Source organism: Vanessa cardui, chromosome 13 (genome assembly GCF_905220365.1).
Source record: "Vanessa cardui chromosome 13, ilVanCard2.1, whole genome shotgun sequence".
NCBI lineage: Eukaryota > Metazoa > Arthropoda > Insecta > Lepidoptera > Nymphalidae > Vanessa > Vanessa cardui.
In genome coordinates, this window is record NC_061135.1 from 14,201,128 (window position 1) to 14,225,814 (window position 24,687).

The 24,687-nt window shown below is 32.7% G+C and overlaps 1 protein-coding gene across 3 annotated transcripts in view; it reads left to right on the plus strand.

Annotated features, from left to right (window-relative positions):
- LOC124534851 (hemicentin-2-like) overlaps positions 1 to 22,506 on the plus strand; it is a 57,710-nt gene extending 35,204 nt beyond the window's left edge. For all 3 annotated transcript variants that reach the window (XM_047110879.1, XM_047110878.1, XM_047110877.1), the window contains exons 4-7: positions 8,332 to 8,542; positions 10,297 to 10,396; positions 17,644 to 17,801; positions 20,954 to 22,506. In XM_047110879.1, coding sequence (XP_046966835.1) covers positions 8,332 to 8,542; positions 10,297 to 10,396; positions 17,644 to 17,801; positions 20,954 to 21,234 — 750 coding nt within the window. In that variant the 3' untranslated portion in view covers positions 21,235 to 22,506. The remainder of the gene's footprint in view (positions 1 to 8,331; positions 8,543 to 10,296; positions 10,397 to 17,643; positions 17,802 to 20,953) is intronic.
- Positions 22,507 to 24,687: the final 2,181 nt, after the last annotated feature.

Here is a 24,687-nt window from a genome sequence, read left to right on the forward strand (position 1 = left end):
TTTATTCAAGTAGGCCTTTACATGCACTATTGAATCGTCATTTTACAATTAAGTGTAGCTTCCACTGGTTCAGAAAGTAGACTCTACTGAGAAGAACCGGCAAGAAACTCAGTAGTAACTCTTTTTTAACATTTAAAAAATACAAAGTCATAGTAGTTACATACAATTATTTAAATTAATTTATCCTGCTTGGAAATCGACAGGTATTAACTCATTTTTATCATCTACAAAATCTTGTATCAAATAATATGCTTTTTCTACCAATATATTTTTTACAAATGATTTGAATTTACGAAACGGCAAAGTTAAAAATGTCTGCGGAATTTTATTATATACATTAATATATTTAGATCGATAAAAAGACCAAAAATAATCGAAAAATAAATATAAGTATATAACAGGCATAATTTTGCAACCAGCAGACAGCGGAATATAAGTTAAAAGCAAAAAGTTTGCGAAACTTTTACGACAATGATACAAGTTTAATGAAACAACATTATCATCCCTTTCAAGATAAAGAACCTCAAGTAGGGTTGCGAAGTTAAAGTTTAATATGTCATGTTTGTCTGCGATTTGTTCCGTGTGATACAAAATATATATATGTGGGAAACATTTTCGTCGATAGAAAAGGATGGAATGATAAGTCAATAGAATGAGTGAAAGAGAAACTCAATCGATACAAGCATTGATTCGTAATCTACCCAACCATTTAAGATGTGTTCAATTCGTAACAAAAAAATCGCTGTGCAGTTTTGAAAAATATACACTCACACAAACATGCAAATATAACCCATATAAGTTTTTTTTAAAGTCTGTATTTCTCTAACGTCGTTTGTAACGTTAACAAATGTACAAAAAGCTAATTAAAATTAATGACAAAAATATGTTAACTAGTATAGCGTGTTGTCGGTTTTTTATTTTTATCATAAATAAAACCATATGATAATTTTCGATGCTGACAAAATGACATCATGTCTCTTTGATCTAATGAAAAGCTCATAATGGGTAGGCATATTGTTGACATTGCTTATAGAGCTACATAGCGAAAGGTCCATTGGTCTAAAAAGTACTAGGTGTTTTTCCTAAAAGTTCATATCTTCGATTGATCTGAGCTTTAGAGGCACCCCTACAGCTCTACCTATAAATGGATTCCGACTTTTTTCGATTATAATAACGAAACTAATGGAGTTTTACAAAATGTACACATTTAAGACCATCTCATTTTTTTTGTAAAACGACCGGCTCGACACGAAAATTTTATTACTTAAATTTTAACATCTCATGACCTACAACATTTGCACAAATCTTTTTCTGGTGAGCACAATTTTAAAAATTTCGTTTTCTATATCAATCCTCACAATTTAAATATGCACCAACTTTATATTTATATTCGTATATATAATTTTATATTCGTGTTCAGCGAAAATAATTGGGAGTACGAGAAGTTGATATACGCTTTTATGTAACTATATATAGAACTATTTAAATTTTCTGCCAAAATAATAAGCAGTTGGAAGTTAAAAATATGCAACGTCACACTCAAGTGACTAAGAAACCGCGTCAAAGTTTACCCCTTACGCCTCCTCCAGCCGAATTGCCTTCCCATCAATAACACTGGGCGACACATTTACCGTGGAAAGAATGGATATTTCATGTAATGTCATTGCCAAAAAATTGTTATAATAACATTTTTAGCCTTGAAGTAGAGTCTAGTAAAATTTTTTTAATCTTTTGGTATATTTCATAAAATGTATTTGTTAATACGAAACCAACGAGACCGTACCAGCTGCTAATTTGAGTTTTATAAAAGCTTTTAGAATATTGATTACTACAAAAATAATCATATTATTATTTTCATAAATATTAGTAGTCAAACTTAATCATTTAAACGACACATTCTCCTACTTGTATTTTCTAAAAAAATTAACACAACTACTTCAGAATATCCGCTAGAGAGGATAATTTTTCTAGTGGCTTCCGGTATGAACGTTGACTGAATAGTGTCTAAATTGCTATTGAAGGGCTCGCCTTGCTGACTCATCTGAGCCGAAGATTGCGCCGATTCATACTTGAGCCATTCATAATTTGAGGGATTGGGAATTAGAAATAATAAAATAAATATAAATTTATATACGAGTACTAGCGGCCTGTCCCGGCTTCGCACAGATGGACATCAGTTTTCTCTTAATATTTTTATTTTTCATTTATAGTATTTCGTATTTTTTTCGACATATCAAACAATTGTCTATTTCAACTTATTAATACAAAAACCTTAATATATTACATACTTAAACCTTCCTTATCAAGCTGTCTGTTAGTGAAAACTACATGAAAATTCGTCCTGTCGTTTTGGAGTTTATTGCGAACATACAGACAGACAATGTATATAGACATGTAAACATATGTAGTGATGAGCCATCTGTTGGGAAGTCCTCATTACCACCGAAATATTATCTTCCTTATGAATTTAGTTCACTGGCTAACACACCCTTTAAGCCAGAACATTATAACATAACATTAAATACTGCCTACATTTGCCTACCTGCCTACCTTTAAACAATATCAATTTAAATTGCGCTGTTATGATGAAGACTCGTCAGCAATTGGTTTAATATTTTAACATAGTTCCGAAGGCCAAGTAAACACTTCAAAAATTATTTTCAACAGTCTTTATATTTAATATTACGGCAAAACATCTGGCCTCCAAATGGCTTCCAAAATCATTAAGCCTGAGTTATTATATAGCGTTCAATTATGTTTATTGAAAATTAACATAGCAGAAAATATTTATAGAGATAAAGTGAACAAAATAACCATCGTCTGAGGTATAAAATCTAAGCGACAGCGATTGGTTTTCGGCTATCTGCCTTCTCACGGCGACATTTTTGATGTCTTATTTGTCGTCTAACTGTTTTAATCTTGTCGTTATTACTGTTGTTAGAATTATCAATATATACTGTAAATTATAATTTAAGGCAAAAATATTCAACTAAATTATTACCAAGCCAAAATAGTGTAATGGTTAAGTCACCTTAATTTTATTATAAATTCCACTAAATACCAATGAATTTTCTGCTGGAGAGAAAAAGGAAAGGAAAACAATGAGAAGAAACCTGCACATATTATGCATATACGCAAACCTGTCCATATTAGGCACTACAACACATGCAGATATTCTTCTAATAGTCCTAGTAGTATCTGTGAGATATTAATTAAAAATATATCCAAAAGTGTATAACAATAATAAAAAAAAAATATTTCCACAACATCAATAAATTATAGCACGAATATTATTGTTGGTTTAATATACCAGTGAATGGTATTAGCATAAATATCATTACCAACACACAAAAACTTCACTCATCTATAGAATGGGTTAAATGAGCCGGCCGCCATTGTTTTGAGAGTGGTCGCTTCTGTTGTAACTGCGCACGAGGACATTAAATAGTTCTATATCATTCACTTGAAAATTTACCTTTATGTTAATGTTATTCGTAATATTTGTAATCTATTTCTGGTTTACGAGAGAGGATTATTCCTTGACACATTGTATTCGCCTAGCCATGATAGTAAGTAACTGAACCGCTTCGTTTGATGATTATGTGATGATGGTATGATGGTATTTGGTAGGGCTTTGTGCTAGCCCGTTTCTTATCAGATATTCTGCCGCTAACAGTATTCAATATCATTGTATTCCGGTTTGCAGTCCCCAATTGGCATTGGCGATGTATGGGGTAGTTAATATTTCTTACAGCGCCAGATTTATAACTGCTATACAAGGTATCGGTTTCTATAATAAAATTCCGCAGACACTTTTAACTTTTCCGTTTCGACAAATCAAATCATTTGTAGAAAACACTTTGGTAAAGAAGGCATAGATTAATAATAATAATTCAATACACGATTATATAGATGATAAAAAAGCGTGAGAATAAACATTTGTTGACTTTCAGTATATACTTGTACTATATACATATCTAATTGTATTTAACTAATGTTAATTAGGCTTTGTATTTCTTTATGTTGAAAAAGAGTAACTACTAAGTTTCTTGTCGGTTATTCTCTGTAGAATCTGCATTCCGAACCTTAGGTAGCTTCGGTTAAAATAGCTGTTAAATTACGATAACGTATATCTTGATTTGGACAAGTTGATTCCTCTAACCTTGATTGTTTTTTACGAGTTTGACGCCTTTTAAATACATATAAGAAAATAGGTTCAAGAATGTATCCCAAGGACGTGCAGTTTTTTAAGTTGCTTGCTTCATGCCAAAATTCATCAAAATCCTTTCAGTAGTTTGTCAGTAGAAGTGCAACATACAGAGTCATTATTGCTTTTATAATATTAGTACTGTTAATGTATACTTAAAACTTTAATTAACAAACATTTTTATTATTATTAATATATTTAGTTACAAAAACAGGAAATTCACGCTTGTCACGTCAATAGTATAAATTTAAAGCGGATGAAACTGCGAAGCGCATCTACTTAAATACTAAAAACATATACTAAAGCCTCCGCAACACGCTGTATATTCTGGTATAATTTTATGCATATTTTTTCAATTATATGGTACTAATAAAGAAAATAAAATATAACGAAAAATGTTTAGTATAAATACAATGCTATATAATCTGAAAAATATGACAAAATAACTTATAAATATTGCCGTACCAAATACTCATGATATAGTCTAGACCTTCGCCAAAAATATAGCGAAGTGTAACAATAATACAACAAAACCGCCGGTAAATTTCCCACGGCTGGGCTAAGGTCCTTTTGAGCAGAAAGTTTGCAAAGTATACTGTATTTCAATCAAAATTCAATCTCAATTAAAATGAAAAGCCGTACAAACGATACCCCTCATCATCTCATCAAATGAAGTCATTCCACACTCTCTATTCTCCAGCTTACGCGAGCTTAGCATTCACAAACTCATTTTTATTTTATTACAGATAGCAGACATACTAAATCCATTCTGAATTGTTTCAGAAATTCTAATACAATGATTAATCTTAATCGGTTTTATTTGGAAAACAAATTGGATAAAAATTAAATAAATATGGAATAACAATAATATTAATGTAATCACTTATAAGATATAAATATCACTTTACAATAATTGCGAGGCCTGTATTCGTGATGACGAAAACCATTATTATTATTAACTCGTAGTCGTGGTGTTTTCCAACATTTTGTAAAACTGACTATAAATAAGAATTTAACAATGCAATTGCAATTATTTGTCTCAGAAAATAAATTCGAAATGTCACAAAACATCGCTGCCGTTACTTTCTTTCGCACAACGAGCTTAATGCTGCTTGATCTAGGCTTGACCCATAAAAACTTTCGCTCGGGGCGAAAGAATAGTTTGTGAATATGCAGTTATACCCGGTTAGTTCACTTAGTTTCGTCGCCGCGGAGCTTTTAAACGCGCCACGGCGAAGGAAGTTTTAAAAACTCGGGCCGAACCCGCCGAATACAAATTCAAATAAAACTTCCGATACCGCCAATCCGAAGCGCCGCGCAGAGAATAGATCACGAACTGCTTTATAGCTCTCTCATAAAACCTGTTACTGTTTTTCGTTCCAGATGCATAATTTTATTTTATAAGGCGACCACGTCGTTTCTGAAATCGCAAAGTTTTATATTTTCATATCGAATGTCTGATGTAAATACTGCTGGGAAAATAGCCTATTATTTATTTATTTAGAGATCTTCAGAGCTATTCCTCTACACTTCTTTAGTAAAAATTTTTGGACATGACCAACTGGATTTATTTAAGACTAGTATTCGTCCGCGGCTTTGCTCTCGTTTTAGGATGTTGGTTGCCATGTGTTAGGCAAAAAAATAAAAATCGATCAGTAAAATGTCATTCGCATATAATTTTATTGAGCTGAGATGGCCCAGTGGTTAGAACGCGTGCATTTTAACCAATGATTGCGGGTTCAAACCCAGCCAAGCACCACTGTATATATGTGCTTAATTTGTGTTTATAATTCATCTCGTGCTCGGCGGTGAAGAAAGACATCGTGAGGAAACCTGCATGTGTTTAATTTCATCGAAATTCTGTCACATGTGCATTCCACCAACCCGCATTGGAACAGCGTGGTGGAATATGTTCCAAACCCTCTCCCATTAGGGAGAGGGTTTGGAGGCCTTATCCCAGCAGTAGGAAATTTACAGGCTGTTACTTTACTTTACCTTAGGCAAAAAAATTGGATTTCAAGTTTGCTTTATACCAAATTTTAACAAATTCGGTTTAGTGATTTGGTAGTGAAAGTGTGACGGACAGACAGATAGAGTTACTTTTAGATTTATATTATTAGTATAGATATAGATAATATTACAATTTAATAAAACTATTTTCTTCATAAATCCATCTACTGAAATGCTTAAATTTATTTAAACAATTGTATTATATCATGCCAGCAAAAATGCGAATATAAGCTCGATCACACACTGTGAGGCGAAATGAAATAAAAGCTTATAGAGCGGGCTCGAGTGATTTCGTAATTGTCTGATGTTCGTTAAGTACACGTGCTCGCTCCCGGTTGATCTGAATTCCCTCGCATGACTGACAGTCCATGCGAATTTCTTCCATATATTTGTTCTATTGCGAATCAATCACGCCTACACCGAGTAATCCCTTTACTCAATCGAATGAACACACAGACGTTTGGGCGTAAGGAATTACTATACAATCGCCGTGTTCCATATGCGAATGATTACCAGTAAATTCTCGGAACCCACAGTAAACGTAAGCTCAGTACACAAACAGATTACTTACCCAAATTCACTTCGTTCCAGATTTTATCCAATTAAGACGTTTAGAGCTGCCTTTATTGTCTTACGAGAAACTTTCAATCCGAGGACTAATTCCGTCGTGCGCCGTCCGAGCCCGTCTTAAGTGTGCCAGATTTTAAGGTGCTCTTAGGTACAGCACGAGAGGTTTTAAACAACTTTACAATTACTTGTAATTGGTTCTTAGTCCCCGAGCTGACGTTGTTTCGTCCTGCCGCCCATTAAAGTACTGGAAATTATTTATAAAACCGTTTATATTCTTATGCGAGGTAATTTGGGTCTTTTTAATGAAGTCAGTGCTTAATACATTTAAGTAGGTATATATATGTACTCCTTTTTAATTTTGATTATAATGCGTTACATATATCGCTGGTATGAAACACCCTATTCATCGGTCTCATTCACCTTATGTAATAACAGCTGACTGTTCCAGTACATGTTTTGATACAATATGTTATGCAAATATGCTGTTAGATACTTCTTTACACTTATCGCTTTAGCGTGTAAAATAAAAAATACTTCTATTTTTTATTAATAATTGAAAATAAATCTTCTGTATTATTTTAAAATATCAAATGCATGATAGAAAGTTTAAAGTTAATGTTTATTAGCTAACTTTCGGGATACATTAGGACCGTCACAGTTTGATTACTGATCAAACATGGATTTGGTAGAATGTAACGGGTGGGTACTTACAACAACAACAACAGCCTGCAAATTCCCACTGCTGGGCTAAAGGCCTCCTCTCACTTTTAGGAGAAGGTTTGGAACATATCACATGTGGCAGAATTTCTATGAAATTTGTCACATGCAGGTTTCCTCACGATGTTTTCCTTCGCCGCTGAGCACGAGATGAATTATAAAGACAAATTAAACACATGAATCAGCGGTGCTTGCCTGGGTTTGAACCCGCAATCATCGGTTATGATGCACGCGTTCTAACCACTGGGCCATCTCGACTCATGGGTGGGTACTTGCTCGACGATAACTTTTGGAATGTTTTCATTAGCAATATAGTTTCCCCTACTCGTGAATGAGTTTCTTACATGCTTGATTGATGGATAGATTGCCAAAAATACAATAAGTCAATTTTTACAATACGGATTAAGATGTTTTATCTAATTCTGTATTTTAAAAACTGATAGAGATGGCCAATAAGTCAACACATAAATTATGCTAAAAAACCGTGGAATTAATACCTGTTGACTTCCAGGCAGGATACATTACATACATATATAACTGTATTTAACTAGTATGATTGTATTTTTAAATGTTGAAAAAGAGTAACTACTGAGATTCTTGCCGGTTCTTCTCGGTAGAATCTACTTTCCGAACCGGTGGTAGCTTCAATCAATTGTAAAAAGACGATTCAAAAGTGCTTGTAAAAGCCCACTTGAATAAAGTTTATTTTGATTGACAAAAGATCAATATAAGAATTATAATCAAATGGATAGAGCCATTTCCGACATCCAGCCAGGTCTGACATCACCTAAAAGCCACCTAGATTATGATTATAAACATTGTTGCAGGTGTCATGGATTCGTAAGCGAGACCTGCATATCCTGACCGTTGGAGTCCACACGTACAGCAGTGACGCGCGGTTCGCAGCCCTACACGCGGACGGCTCCGACGAGTGGACTCTGCGCGTGGCCCCGGCGCAGCCCCGCGACTCCGGCGTCTATGAGTGTCAAGTGTCCACTGAACCCAAGATCAGTTTATCCTTTCGACTCACAGTCGTCGGTCAGTATATTTTACAATCACTACATAGTATAAATCAAAGTCGCTTTCTCTTTCTGTATATCCCTATGTATACTATGGTAAATCTTTAAAACTGCGACACTGATTTTGATGCGATTTTTTTTAATAGATAGTTTTCGAGAGGAATTTTTTTGTATATAATACATAAACAATAAAGTTAACAAATACTGATAATTTTAGAAGTATCTAATGTGAAATTCTGTAGTATATTTTGTGTCAGTATTGCACCCGTGCGAAGATGGGTCGCTAGTCAAATATAATGTAGTTTATAAAGTTCACACTAAAATAAATGAATACTAAATCCTAAAGAATGCAGATGTTATTTTTTTCAATTTGATTTAACTGAATATTTTCTTTTATTTTTCACAGAGTAATAAATATAATAAGCCTTTCATCTTATCTATTAAAATCTGAGGTTTCGAACAAAGTCAAAAAGACATCATTTAAAATAATTTGTAAGAGCTTTTAAGGGATAATATTATTATGAATCTGTTTAAATGAATGTAAAGTAATTGAAGCTATTTTAAAACGACTTATACCTAAATGGTTTACAATTGAAGAAAAGCCTTTCAGCATCTTTGTTGTATTTAAAAAAATATTTCGTAAATATTTTTTATGAATATTGTTAGACTTTGATTCAATAAGCATTAATGAAAGGATTTATAATTTCATTTTTTATCATGATAAATACTATATTGTAGTTTCTTACGACATAAATATTTAGACTACAAGTATTGTTACAAGACTTAGTGTCTTTTTTAAAATTATATGGCTCAAATGAGTTTAAAGTACGCTATAATCATATTATTATTGAAACAGCAAAAATCTTATTTGATATTTAAATAGTTTTTAATAATGGCAATAAATAATAAAGCAGAAAATTTATACGTATACTTTGTCTGTGTAGTACTTTCCTATATTAACCATGCGATTTAATTTTTCTTTTTGTTTATGGCAATAACCCTATTATAGTAAAATTTCAATACTAATAATATTATCATTCAGTTTATTTGTCTCATTTTCTTTTCTCAAACAACGAGTAACCTCTTCCAATAATATCACCATTCTATTATGTTTTGACAACTGTAAGCAATGCCTCTCCTCACCTTTTCTCGCAAACCTCAACTTCTCTCCGCTTACAACCTCTTTCCTGTTCACCTCATTATATCACACTAAAGATTTAGACGCTGCATATACATAGATTGATGATGACAGAAAGATTGATTACGATATTAAATGTATTCAGCATGTGCTCTGATTTTTAATAATATTCACAAAATCCATCTTATATATCTGTATGTCATATGTTTTAGGGATGTTTTGTACTACTTAAGTTAAGAGTTTCAACTGCAAGTGATTCAAGTACATACATTCTAACTTAAGGCGTATATTTGCGCTGTACATTACCTTCAGCGTTTTGGCGTCAGCTACAGATTTAACAATGACATTATATAGTAATAAAAAATCTTGATGTATCTTTATTTTTTTAATCGAAATGAATTATCTGTAGAGCTACTCTTTAAGATTAAACAGGTATATAATACGATCATAAAATTTCAGCAATTGATATGCGATATTAACTTTTATAATAACAATAATGAAAGTAAATTCACGATTGAAATGTGAAGTGACACAGAGTAACTCTGCTGTTCAGATTATATCACAGTTTTCAAATTCGAATATATTCTACTTAGAGATTTAAGAAAAATATTTTAAAATGATTTCGTTGTCAACAGTGTCGAAGGCGGAAATTTTATCCGGGCCGGAGTTGTTCGTGAGAGCGGGCTCTGATATTAATCTCACTTGCGTCGCTAAGCACGCTCCCGATCCTCCCAGGTGAGTGAGAATTTTATTTACTAACACCCCATATAAATGCAATTATTTTAAAATTATCAGCAGCTGCCTTGTAATACGAATCGGCGATATAATCAAAAGCCACTGAACATTTAATTGTTCGGTTTATTTTAGATAATTGTTGACTTCAAACAGTTTTATTTACACAACTCATACGAGTACAACGGAAGAGAATTTTCGAGGCAAGTTAATTAAACTCATTAAAGTTTTGTTAAGAGTTGTTTTGTTCTTCGAATGTTACGTTTCCGGTGTTCCTTAACTTCGTACAACTTGAAAATTACGTTAAAGAGTCGGTATAGCGACTTAAAATATTTTTTATTGCTTTGAAATAACATTCAAGTTAAACAAAACATTACCTAATGTCTGAGGATTATTTTTCATTGTTATAAATGTATACATATAATAAAATTGAAGTGTCTGTGTCATATTAAAATAACCTCTTTTACTAAATGCACATATACCCGAATAACAGTTTTTATAATTTTTGTCATTCTGCCTGTCTGTTTGTTCCGGCTAATCTCTGGAACGGCTGAACTTTCACTGGCAGATAACTTATGTAATAAGAAGTAATGTAGGCAACAACTTTTTTGCTAAAATCAAACGCCCATGATGTCAAAAGGCTTTTTATGACATCAAATCACACGACAAAGAATATTATCAACCTATTTTTCGATACAATTTAATTATATATTAAACCACGTGTAATAAATTATTCGTCGTAGAAATATTTAAAAATAATTTATACGTACAATATATTGTATCTCTATCTATATCTTTTGTAATAATAAACGTATACATTTTAAATGTATTTAACATTGAGCAAATAAAAGCTTTGTTCTTCAGTAATTGCGTAATAAATCAATTAACAGAGGTTCAGCTTAACACCAACGCTCGTAAACACATCCATTTTTATAAAAAAGCCCTCGCGTTCTATCATTGGATTACATATTCGTGAGCTGAATTATCTCATCGGTCTAAAAGGGTAGGCCTGCATCAGATATAGCTTTCGCGTAATGAAAGGGCGGAGACGAGCGCAGACAAATACTACAGCTGTCTTGACTTGGTTTTGTATTAGATTTTATAATTAACTAGCTGTGCCTGCGACGTTGACGCGTTTGTGTTTAACAAAATATAATTTTATTTTAGCCTAATTTACTCCTTATTATATCAGTTATCTGCCAGTGAAATTCCCTTCAAAATCGGTACAGTCGTTTCAGAGAATAGACGGAACAAACAGACAGACAAAAATTGTAAAGAATGTTATTTTGATATATCTACCGTGTATAGACATATGCATCGAGTGAAAAAGGGCTATTTTAATATTACAAACAGATCTTCCAATTTTTTTATATGTATAGATATAAATAACATATCAAGACAGTAAAACATTTGCTACAAATAATATTAATATTTTTGACAGATATGTTATTATTAAATGTATAGCTTTGCTAGATTTATTCATTGTATTTTAAGTAATAAAATTGTTAAATGTTTGTATACCAATAGTGTTCTATGTCGTATTAACAAGAAAACACGCCGAATAGCTTAGATGATACAAAAGTTACACGTAATTCTGTTATACATACTCATGTCATTGACTGAAGTCGATTTTGTTTATAACGACCTGACATCTTAACTACTGAATTATCGTAAAAGTTTGCATACGGGGATTCAGAACAGGATATTGCGTACCCACAACTGGTCATACGTCATACTAAACATACGGTCATCAATATCGTTATTATTTTAATATATTATTAACTGATAATATAATATGAAGTCTACTTTGACCTTTAAATATTTGATCTGTGAAATTTGAGGTTTTTTTTTAAATTATTATGATCATAGCCGGCCATTTAAATAACGGTATTTGATTATTTTAAAAATGAAAGAAATGTAATAGCTTATATAAATTTCGGATGAAATAGTCAATAATTATATTATAAATAATTATTAAATGTATAGAAATTAATGATTGTATGTTTAAATACAAAATGAGTTCCAAAATAAATCATTAATCTAAACTTCACGCTTCGGCGTCGATCAACCAAAATGTAACGAGCGTATTATTTAATTTTATACGTATTTAAATAAATACGTGTGTTTGTTTATATCTTTATATGATGTTTACTTTGATCACGCTTAAACGGATGAAAGGGTTTATATTAAAAAATTGAAATCTCATGTCTAAAACAATGATAAATTAGCCTTATTACTTGATGAGATATTTAAGATAAAAAGCGTGGACCTACTATTTATTGATGATTAGGCAGGATATATAATAATTTAGATATACTTTACCGTCTTTTTTGTAATTAATTTTGTACTAATGTGAAAAGAAGAAACGACTGTTTACATAATCTTCTCGGTAGAATGTACTCTTCGAACCGGTGACTACTTTAAATTTATTTCAACACTACAATTTGAAGATTCAAAGGTGCTTTTGACTCTCCTTTTGACGACCTCCATGGTCGAGTGGTGTGTTCACCGGTTTTCATGGGTACGTCACTCTGAGGTCCCGAGTTCGATTCCCGGCCGAGTCAATGTAGATTACCAATAGTTTTCTATGTTGTCTTGGGTCTGGGTGTTTGTGGTACCGTCGTTACTTCTGATTTCCATAACACAAGTGTTTCAGCTGCATACATTGGGATCAAAGTAATGTATGTGATGTTGTCTCATATTTATTTATTTATTTATTATTTATTCTGGGTAGGCGTCCAGATTGGTCAAAATAAGACCAATTTATTAAAACACCCTCTGCATCAAATCTCTCACACCATTACGAGTTTTGATTAAATATTAACTATCAATTAGTTAGTATGGATTAATGCGAACTCGCTACACAAAGACTATTCAAATGAATCAATTCAACAAAGAAAAGACTGTACTTAGAGAGAATATTTAAGTTTCTCTTTGTATCTATTGTCTCAAGTTTAGCCTTAATTTGTTTAAGACGAGGAAATAGACTGAAGTAAATAAAATAGTATTTGCAGTAGCCGACGCCAGCCATAGCAACTAAGATGTACTTTTTACTAAGATGTACTTTTTATGGTATTGGTTGGCGGACGAGCGTATGGGCCACCTGATGGTAAGTGGTCACCACCGCCCATAACAAATGGCACTGTAAAAAACATTAACCATTCCTTTCATTGCTCGAACTAAGATGTTGCGTCCCTTGTGCCTGTAATTATACTGGCCAACTCAAACCGGAACACAACAATATCAAGTACAGCTGTTTGGCGGTAAAATATCTGATGAGTGGGTGGTACATACGTACCTACCCAGACGAGTTTGCACAAAGCCCCACCCACCAAGCTATATGCTTCTTTCATGTAATGACACTAACACACTTAGATTATTACTGATTGACGGTAAAAAAATATTCGAAAGGTCCTTCCATTCAAGTCGTCAAAAATGCATTGATTTTTCCAGCCAGGTTTTATAAGTATAGAAGATTATATAAGTACTTATATCTCCTAAATATGTAATCGTGATAAATTTAATAAATATATTCAAGCGAAGCAGAAATAAAAAATAAATCTGGGTCCGCCATCAATAACTGTAGCGGTTTCGTTTTAATAAACTTAATGTATTTTTTCACACGACCTAAATATTTCCACATCCATAAACATGATAAGCTTATTTTCTGATAAAAGGGTCGGTCGAGGTCCCTAAGTGAGGCATTCTTCGCCTATCACCATTTAATGGTACCATGTGCCTGAGATCTTTCAGCGAGGGACGTTCAATTTGAATATTGATAGGGTGATACGCTCTATAAGAGTCTTGGATGTCGAATATTTTATTCTGGACCGTGATGAAATGTATCGAAAGTGTTTATGTATTTATTAAAATGTATATTTATATACTGGGTCCATTAATATATATTTCTGACGGGTTTATTCAATTTTATATCTTTTCAAAGGTTGTCTGAAACAGGCAAGACCGCCTCGAGTAAACGTTGTCGTAAATGATTTTATTTTTTTATGATCGTTTGTTTTATTTTTCTAGAAAAAAAAAGATTAATTTTTTATTTTAAATATTATTCCAATTTTAAAATAAATATATTAACTATTTACTCTCAATTCTTTCTTGTCGACCTGATTAATAACTGTATTTCGTTTAGAATTTGTGCATCTTTCTCGCGTGTGCACATGTTACAGGCAGTTATAGTCATCAATTATTTCAGCTTATTTTAAAAGCACGGTACACGCATTTAACATCGGTACATATTTACTGTATATGGCCCGAGCATCAATAGTCAGGTTAAAATCGACTTGTCATTTTTTTTTTCATTGTAAGTGATTTGTATTTTTTTACATTTTATTAATAACTACGTAGACTAGATGGTGAAGTTTTGTGTACCCGTCTGGGTAGGAACCACCCACTTAACAAATATTTTACTGACAAGCAAAAGTACTCAGTATTGTTGTGTTCCAAATGGGTAAGTGAGCTAGTAGACTAAGGAGTAACTACAGGCACAAGGGACATAACAACTTAGTTCCCAAGGTTGGTGGCACATTGACGATGTAAAGAATAGTTGATATTTCTTACAGAGTCATTGTCTATGGGTGATGGTGACCACCATCAAGCTAGGCAGGCAGGGCTAGGGCTAGCATAAAGCCCTACCACCAAGTGATATGATATGACTGAAAAGAATGTTACTTGTGAAATGACGTCAGGCAAAAAGTGTGGAAGAAGAAGACGCGTTGCGTTGACTCCAAATAAAATTGCGATAAGGATAGGAGGATTGATGTCCTGTATATAATATTAAATTCAAATAGAATGTATTTTCTCACAGAAGCCCAACAATGTTGCGTATGGAATTTTGTTTTATCTCTTATATAATAGCTTGTTTCAAATATTATCAACGTCAATTGCATAAAAACAATTTTGCCAACTACAAAAAGAAAGAGTTTACTGATTCTGTAATAACTTAAAAACATAACCTTAAAAGAGCCTGCAGCAATATATGCTGCGATTACTTATGTACTTAAGAAAGGATATTGAACTGTCAGTTATATTAAACGTAACGCAATAAAAGAGCATGAAAATCAGACCATAAACAAGGAAGTTGTAACTGATCAAACATAACAAACCTCCTTCTTGAATCCTATTAAAGATACCAGAGATAAAAATTAATTTTAAACTGATTTTAATAAAAAAGTCTAAATCAATGTAACAGCTGGTAACGAATTACGTATTCATGTAATCTGAAATACTCGAAATTCAATGGAGGAAATGTCTGGAGCTCATCCAACACCTGGGATCAGCTCATTAAAGATTAAAACAGTATCAGTCCAAAATACTGTAAGAACCTTCTGTATGCTTCCGATCGTTACTCAAAACATACCCTCGGGAACTGTTCGCTGTACTTTAAAATGAAATACAACCTACTGCAGTGCACGTAGGATGTTCGAAATAATCTTTACGGAGATATTAAATTTTGCTATCGCAGTAATACCGGCATTTAAGTGTTTTACTGCTAACCCTACCTTATGACTCAAGTTTTGCTGATGGAAGAGTAAATTACACTAGTTTGTTGTATTAGTGGCAAAGATAATCTCTTGCGTTACGTCTTCAAATAATTATATATTAGTTAATATAAGTTTATATTACATATAATATTTAATATAGTTGTGTAATAATATTGCTCCCACTGGTGACAGCAAGGCTGGAACATTTTGCCCAGAAAAATGCTGCTAGCATTCTAGCCACCATTCCCCGCGACCATGATTTATAGAGTAACTATTTTTAATTTTTATTTGTATATAGATAAGGTCTTAATGTTAATAACATTATTGGTAACCTACATTGATGTTTTGAGACGCACAATGATAAAAAGAATCATATTTAAACACACAGCGTATGTCTTACTAATACACCCGTTTTATTGTCAAAATAATCGGTTAACCAATACCTATAGAAGTGAACTTATTTGAGTTGCCGCCAAACAGCAATATCTTAGTCACTCAAAATCTCTGACCTTGTTTGCCAACGCACTGGCTGGTCAATTTTCTCATTTGCCTTACCAAAATAAATAAAAAAAACGTACAGTAAATTCTAGATACAGGTAACTCTTACATCAGTGTGACGCAATATTACAATATATAGCCGACAATACGTTTGGTAATTCAAGAGCTTGCTGTTCAATGTTTATAGCAAAGTCAACTTGGCTTTTAGATTTGTGGGAGGTACATCCGTTCGCTGGTTACGAACCGGCACTGTGAATATAATATGAATTAAATTAACATTCATTTGTATTTACATTTCTATTTATAGCTAGACTTCCTAAAACGGCACAAGTAAGGTACTAATAATATTATTTTGAGAGCTAAATAGACATCACACTAACGTCATGGACGGGGCCAATATTTGAACTAACTTGTTAAAACTAGTCCAAAATATATATATTTAGCATTAAGCAGACCAAAGTTCCTGAGTCCAATACGTTTTGCCTTTTATTCTTTTTTACTACTAACATTGTTTTCTAAATCTTTGCTACAAAGTAGATATAAGGAAATAAAAGTTTGACTATCGCTTCTCAATATACATTTGATTTTCCTTTCGCCGCATCTTCTCAGATCTGACGTGTTCTTTTGCTTTTATGATATGAATAAAGATATTAGAATTTGAATGATAATTACGTAAATAACTTGTACATAACGATGGATGTACATTGTGCACCTATCGATATTATTTTAATATTTAAGAAGCTTAATTATGAATATATTCCGGCATTTATAAATATTTTAGTTCACACTACCAAAATATTTTACTCATGTGTGTTGACCATATAATAATTATCTATGTAAATATGACCTATTAGTTTTAATACATGGTTAGTTCTATCGACCATGAATAAAACATTTGTTTCGACGTGCGGTATAGGTATTTAATAAATAGGCGGAGGTTTATAAGAAGTAGCTGAAAAGTCAAGTAAAAAAATATTGTGTACTTATAAAGACGTAAGTTTACTGCATACCAAGTTTTATCAGAATTGATTCAGTGGCTTTCACGATTATAATATTAGTATTGATAAACATATTACCGGAAACTTAAAATATTTCCTTACAATATCACGTAAATAGTACTAAATTTTTTCTATTTCAAATGTACGTTATAAAGAATTTGCGTTCATACTTTAATCGAAATTTTATCCCAAGTGTCACAAAGTAAACTCGAAAAACAGCTCTGCCCGATTTAGAAATAACAATGTGTATTTTTTCCAGCTTTATATACTGGTACAGAGGGGAGCAAGTGGTCAATTATGCTCAACGCGGAGGCATAAGTGTTGAAACGGAACAGCGCACGCGCACCAGTCGCCTCCTCATAGCGCGGGCAGCCCCCCATGACTCGGGAAACTATACGTGCGCCCCCAGCAGTTCAGGTCAGTTTGTAACATTACATTTAAAACAGGAAATAAATATTGAATAAAATCATTTAAGTTCATTTTTAGACGGTTTTTACTACGAAGAAAGAAAGTTGAGTTGATATAGTAAGTTGATGTTGTAGCCTAAAGAGTATCTTAGGCTATAAAAATAACTTTTTTATGAAATTCAAACGCGCACAAAGACGCGGGCATAGCTAGTAGAATAATAACAACCTTTTGAATGAATAAAATGATTTTAAAATGTAACAAATTATTAACTTCCAAATTTAAAAAGTAAATGAATATTTAAAAAAGAATTTAAAACATTACTTCATCAAGCATTTTGCATTCAAATGTTACGATTTACTTATTAAAATTATCGAAAGATCTGTTGATATGTTTAATAATTTTAGTTATAATATTATTAGAATACACTTGACGGTTACTATACGGAAGGCAAATGTAACTCTCTGTACCCAAGAAGTTAATAAACTTCAGCGTGCAAACGATTCCTATCCCGTTTAACATCAACTACTACATTCTAAAAGCGATTAATTTTGGTCACGGGAAGCATAATTGTCTCATTTATAATTGAGCACTCGTATCTGTCCTCTATATATACCGCACTAATTGTTATAGGAAGCCTTTAGATCTGCAAATAGCAAGCCAATATTAGTAACTGAGATTGTTTCATCTACAACTGTACTAAGCGTTAATAAAACTTTAACTACTAAATTTTATTATATTTTAGAAACAATTCGTTTCTAAAATATAATAAAATTACTTCGAAAATTAATAAAACTGCGCACATTTTAAAATTGCCAAAAAAAAATATCAAAATTTCGCCCAAACTTAAACTACAGATAGATACAAAATAAAACAGTTAATTAAGGCTCATTTCTATTTTTTGTGGAAGCTATTGATTACATTTAGTGTTCAAATAAAAAAAATTGAAGTAAAAATAAAAAATACATTGTTTGCCACAAATTCCATATATTTACCAATTCTCGTGTACTATTATAACAAAACGCATATGAAGTGTACATAGCCTTTCCGTATGCATTGCACATAAGGAGCTTAAATGGCAGTGAACGCATTGCGGATACAACATGCGGAGACTAAATTCGGCTAACTTCACTGACTAACCGGAGTAACTTGTTCTGAAAATATGGGAAGTAACTTATTATTCGGTATCGTATACGTGGGTTTTAGTTGCTGAACAAACTTTCGGTTAAAGCAAAGTGATCAGCATCCATGTAATATAACCTCGGAACTTCGTCATCTCGGCGAAATACCTCCTGTAAACAAAACAAAATTGATCACTGAGGTAAGCTGCCCATACCACCTTGGAGTTAGCTGAGCCCTTTATCTTGTTAAAGTTATCGTTACAATTGGTATCATTATTATTACAAAATATAAAACAAGGACGCTCACAGCTGTCTGCCCCTATGTATTCATAGATCTTTAAAATTACACAACAGATTTTGATGCGGTTTTTAAATTAGATAGAGCGCTTCGAGAGGAATGTTGTCGTATATAATATATGGACAATATAGTGAAGAAACACTGATAACGACTGAAAAAGCTGTGAACGTTGCAAATTTACTGTCAGGGATGGGTCGCTTGTTTATGACAAAGGATTCTTTTCTCAGTGTTTGTATTGTGTTTACATGTGTTTGTGTGCTAAATCCTACGTCAGTATATAGTAGGTATACATTTATAGAAACCGCATCCTGATTGCAATCGACGAAAGGATAGTATGCTGTATTGTTTAACTCAGTGACCACTGGGCTGAAAGTGTTGTCAATCTAGACTAATCATTACATAGTATAAAACAAAGTTGCTTACTACTGTCTGCTCCGATGTATGTTTAGATCTTTAAAATTACGCAACGGATGTTGATGCGGTTTTGTTAATAGATAGAGCGATTCAAGAGAAAGGTTTTTGTATGTAATACATGGACAATATAGTAATGAAACACGTATAATTTTAGGAATTTCTAATGTGATGAGATTCTATAATGTAGTATAATTTCAATCTTACTATATTTTTATCTAAATCCGTTAATATGTGTTGTATTTTTGTCATGTTATAATTTTGTAATCTATATATTCTCAATTCTTTTGTTTTTCTTTTGTATTATAGTATTGATATGTTTAACCAATTCGAGAAATTGAAATGTATTAAGAAATAGAGCAGTGTCGCTTTGTTGGCGGGCGGTAATAAATGCACCACAGTTTTATACTATGACTATCATATTATCGTCACAGCTTGTTTTGATGCAATATGATGCTTAAATAAATTATTAATAACTAAAAAATATTGAAATTCACTATGATTGGATAAAAATTATATATTTTTAATCTATTAAACTTTTAATGGATCAGTCTGTAGTAAAGTATTTATTATGATATTATTCAGGTGTATCAAACACTCGAAATTCAAGTGTCTTTCAAATTTGTGAGAGTGGCGACCGTGTGATAAGTGATAAATAAGTGTAAACTCGGCCACCTGAGACTTTAACGAGTTTTCACATTAAATATTATGAAACCTTTATTTTGTTGTTTTGTATACAACGCAATATGTCGCTAAGGCGTTACCAAATATTAATACTCTTCTTTTGAAATTAATGTTTAAATGTTTTCGATTTTGTTTAATGAATTGCTAAAACTAAGACAGGATATATTAAAAAGTTACAAAACCTAACAAGAAGTCAACTTCACTGATTATTCCTCATAATATAAGCAAACTAACACATTCAAACTCAGGGGTGTTTGACGGGATTTGAATCCACAATCTACGGTAAATATTCACGCATTCTCGTCGCTGATCATCTCGCCAAAATCTCGGGAATATCAACGATATCATATCTCAGCATCCGTAAAAAAAAATACGACGTTAATTTCTGTAAACAGATTGACAATAGAAAATTTACTGAAACATTTTTTAATAAAACTTTCGAATATTATTTAGTACGAGCAGCACAAGATATTCTAAATATATTAATAAAATCAAATACAAAGCGGCTTTAATATTTATAACGATATTCGATCCGTATTTAAATTCTAATAGTGTGCTACGATATTGGCAGCGCTTGCCACATCGCTGGCTGATACGCTCTCCATAATAAAAATATATTAGATTTTTAATATTATGAATATTTCACGCAGAGTCCGCTTCGGTGATTGTTCACGTGCTCAGCGGGGAGAGGCCGGCCGCCATGCAGAGCTCCGGGCCGCCGCCGCCGCGCGTCTCCCCCGCCGTGCTGGCCACCATAGCCACCGCCTCCACTGTCCACCGACGAAGACCCTGGCTGCCCGTCACCATATCCATCCTCGTCTACCAACTTACCTCAACATTCATAGTCATGTTCATCGTCTTCACCAATGTAGTTATTCAATATTTCATTCATAAAACTCACGGTTATTCAAACCTCCGTGCTTCGAGATGACCAATTCAAATCGAATGGTAAATTAAAAAGGGGTGTAATTATAGATAATTTATAAACTGCTTTGTGTAAATTGAAACTGTTAAATGAAACTACGTTGAACACGATGTGTATTTGAAATACAACGATTTTATAATGTATTGTGACTCTCAAGGGTCAATAAATTATTTTATGAATAAAACTATAACGTAATATTACGCGGATTCGTTTAACTTATCAGATTATCATCCTACTTTAAAGACTAAACTAGACAGTTAAAGTATAATAGCACAATAAGTGTCTCATAAAAATGGAGGCTTTAAAATATTATTTCGATAATAATTGTCGTTAAGGACATTACCGTCTCGCTTTCTCGTCGGCGGCTTAGGTATTTAAGAGATTACCCGTCGCCTATTCTCTTTCGTTTTTCCAGCTAAATACGCCCATTGTTAATTCTGTAGCGAGATTAGGAGCGAATCGATTTCATTATTCCGATCCGCTATGAGCTTAGATTCAATATAAGCAGAGCTTACGTCGATGATGTTACTTATTTAAGACGTCGGTCGGTCAATTAAACACGTATGTTTTCACCAATACATTCAAACACGAAAGGAACTTGACCTTTTTATATCATATTAAGAATTTTCTGTACATTTTGCAGTTAAAACATATAAAGTACATTAACGGGAGTAAAGTGAAGATCCTAAGTACATCAGGTAATACTGAGTATGGTACGTCAAAAATATTCCGTGAAAATTGCGACGTGAACAATTTTCAGTGAAATTGCTTCCAATATGGAGTACAAACTGCGTTGTTGATAACCCGGGCACTGAACAGTCTATACAATCATGTCGCCTGCTTGAGAGCTGTGTCAAGCTACCCTTACTAATAAAATTTCCACTATCATTAATAATTGGTATACATTATATATTTCGTTTCGATTAACATCTGAAATGTATTGCTCATCAATTACGATTCCAATTAATTATTTTGTAATATAATGACGAGTAAAACACCCATGAAAACTGACGCTGTAAAAAGTATAATCTTAATTATTTTTTTTATTTCATGTCGCTCTTTTTATAAGATCTAAAGTTATTGAGAACTTCAAGGCACGAGCTGACTGGAAACTGAGCAAAGATACCCGAGACGGCAAGTCGTTCATCGCGCAGACGTTTCGAACTTTTCTCACCAGAACCGAACAATTTCTCTTCTTATTTTTACCTTTTATTTATTCCCACCGCTTGGTATCGGCGAAAAGTAAATTTACGAGACAGTGTTAACGGCTCGGAAAAACGAAAACACATCTGCAAGTTTTGATAGTTGATAAATTTATCAACTACCAAAACTTCTTTTTATTATTAAATGTTAAATTATAATGAATTTAAACAGTTTTTAGAAACTACTCGAAAACTGACTTCTTTGTTTTAAGTTATCAATTGTATTATTAATATTTGGATATATAAATTATTATCATAAATTTTGTTGAAATGTTGGAATTGTCAAAGACATAGATATCGTTTTTAATTTGATGTTTTGTCGTATTAATAAATATTAATATTTGTGAATAATTTAAAAATAAATTATACTCGTTTAATTAGCGATGTATGCACTTTGTAAATATTAATTAAGGTTTTGTAAATAGCTGTATGTAAATAGTGGTAACATACTGTAAACATTATGATTTTCAACGGCTGAACGTAAATTTCATATAAAATTTTTACACGATCGTGTAAAACGTCACAGCCGTCATTTAATATTAGTAGAAAACAAAAGGGTTGTGTAATAAACTATCAAATGTAGATGTATTTAAATATGTTACTTATTATTTGTAAGAATAATCATAGAAGTAAATTATTGACAAATTACTTTACTTTTATTTGTATCCCTTGACACAAACTTTGACTATATAGAATATATTATATTCACAAGTGTGTGAGTGATCTCAAATGCACTCAATATTCCCTCACTACAGATAGATATCAGCTCAATCACAGGACCAGGCTTGCTACGTTACAAACCAGTCACGAGACCAAAGTGACGATTTATAGTTATATGAACTATTTTTAAATACTTAAATTTATAATACTCACCGCAAAGAGTCAGATATTATGTGTCCTTCAATAGACAGGCGTGACTTTTTATACAGATTACTTTTGAGAGCGACAAAGGTTATGAATTAACGATAAATTTTTATAACAACCGCCAAATAAACTGTGGAAAAATTAATTGCATGTGTTTAATTAGTTCGCAGGTAAAATTTAAGCCTCATTACTTATTTATTAGTTACGTCAAACCACAATCTAGAATATTATTTATAAGTGAACTTAAAAATTCTGTAGAATAATTTATATACGTGATGTCAAATTATTTTTATGTTAAATTTTGTGAAATGCTTTGAGCGTGCAAGTTTGATTTATAGCGAGGAGGTTTTATTCCACAATTAACTTTCAAAAACACTTATTCACCTTCATTAATTGTAACAAATAAAACTACTTCAATCAACAGATCGATACAGTTTTCACAAGGTAAGGAACTATTACTATTATTGTACACATTATAATGGAGTCATGCATCTCTTGATTGCGGGTGCAAACCTGGTCACCGATGAATTTTCATATGCTTGTTTTGTGTTTATAATTGATCTCGCGCTCAGCGTCGAAGGAAAACCGTATGACGCAACTTGCATTCGTCTAATTTCAAAGTTATTCTGCCACGAGTGCGTTGAGCATAGTGGTGAATTAACCTGCAAACCTGGGAGGATATATAATAAAGAGGTAAGTTTGTCTGTTTGTTCTTGATCCAAGCAACAACTACTGAACCGATTAATATGCAAGTATCAGATAGATTCAGGTGAGCTATAGTACGTTTACATGTAAACTATTTGTGATGTACATAGGGTATTAGGTCAAAGTCAGAGATGTTTTTTGTTGCGAGTTATTTTAAGCAGAAACTAAAATATAGGAGTTAATTATTACATCAATCATTATTCCCTGACAAAGGTGCCCCCTCCTTTGCCCCCAGGTTAAATTATTGCGTGCATTACTATGAGTGAGTATTGTCCTTATAAGATGACTTGCACGTGAGACGGGTTAGAACCCTGCCAGCAAAATCGTAGACATAAAACTTTATTAGTACGATTAATAGATCTCCACATAGATACATAATTATTAACATCTTAGGGGCTAACAACAACAACAACAGCCTGTAAATTCCCACTGCTGGGCTAAAGGCCTCCTCTCCCTTTGAGGAGAACGTTTGGAACATATTCCACCACGCTGTTCCAATGCGGGTTGGTGGAATACACATGTGGCAGATTTTCTATGAAATTTGTCACATGCAGTTTTCCTCACGATGTTTTCCTTCACCGCTGAACACGAGATGAATTATAAAGACAAATTAAGCACATGGATCAGCGGAGCTTGCCTGGCTTTGAACCCGCAATCATTGGTTAAGATGCACGCGTTCTAACCACTG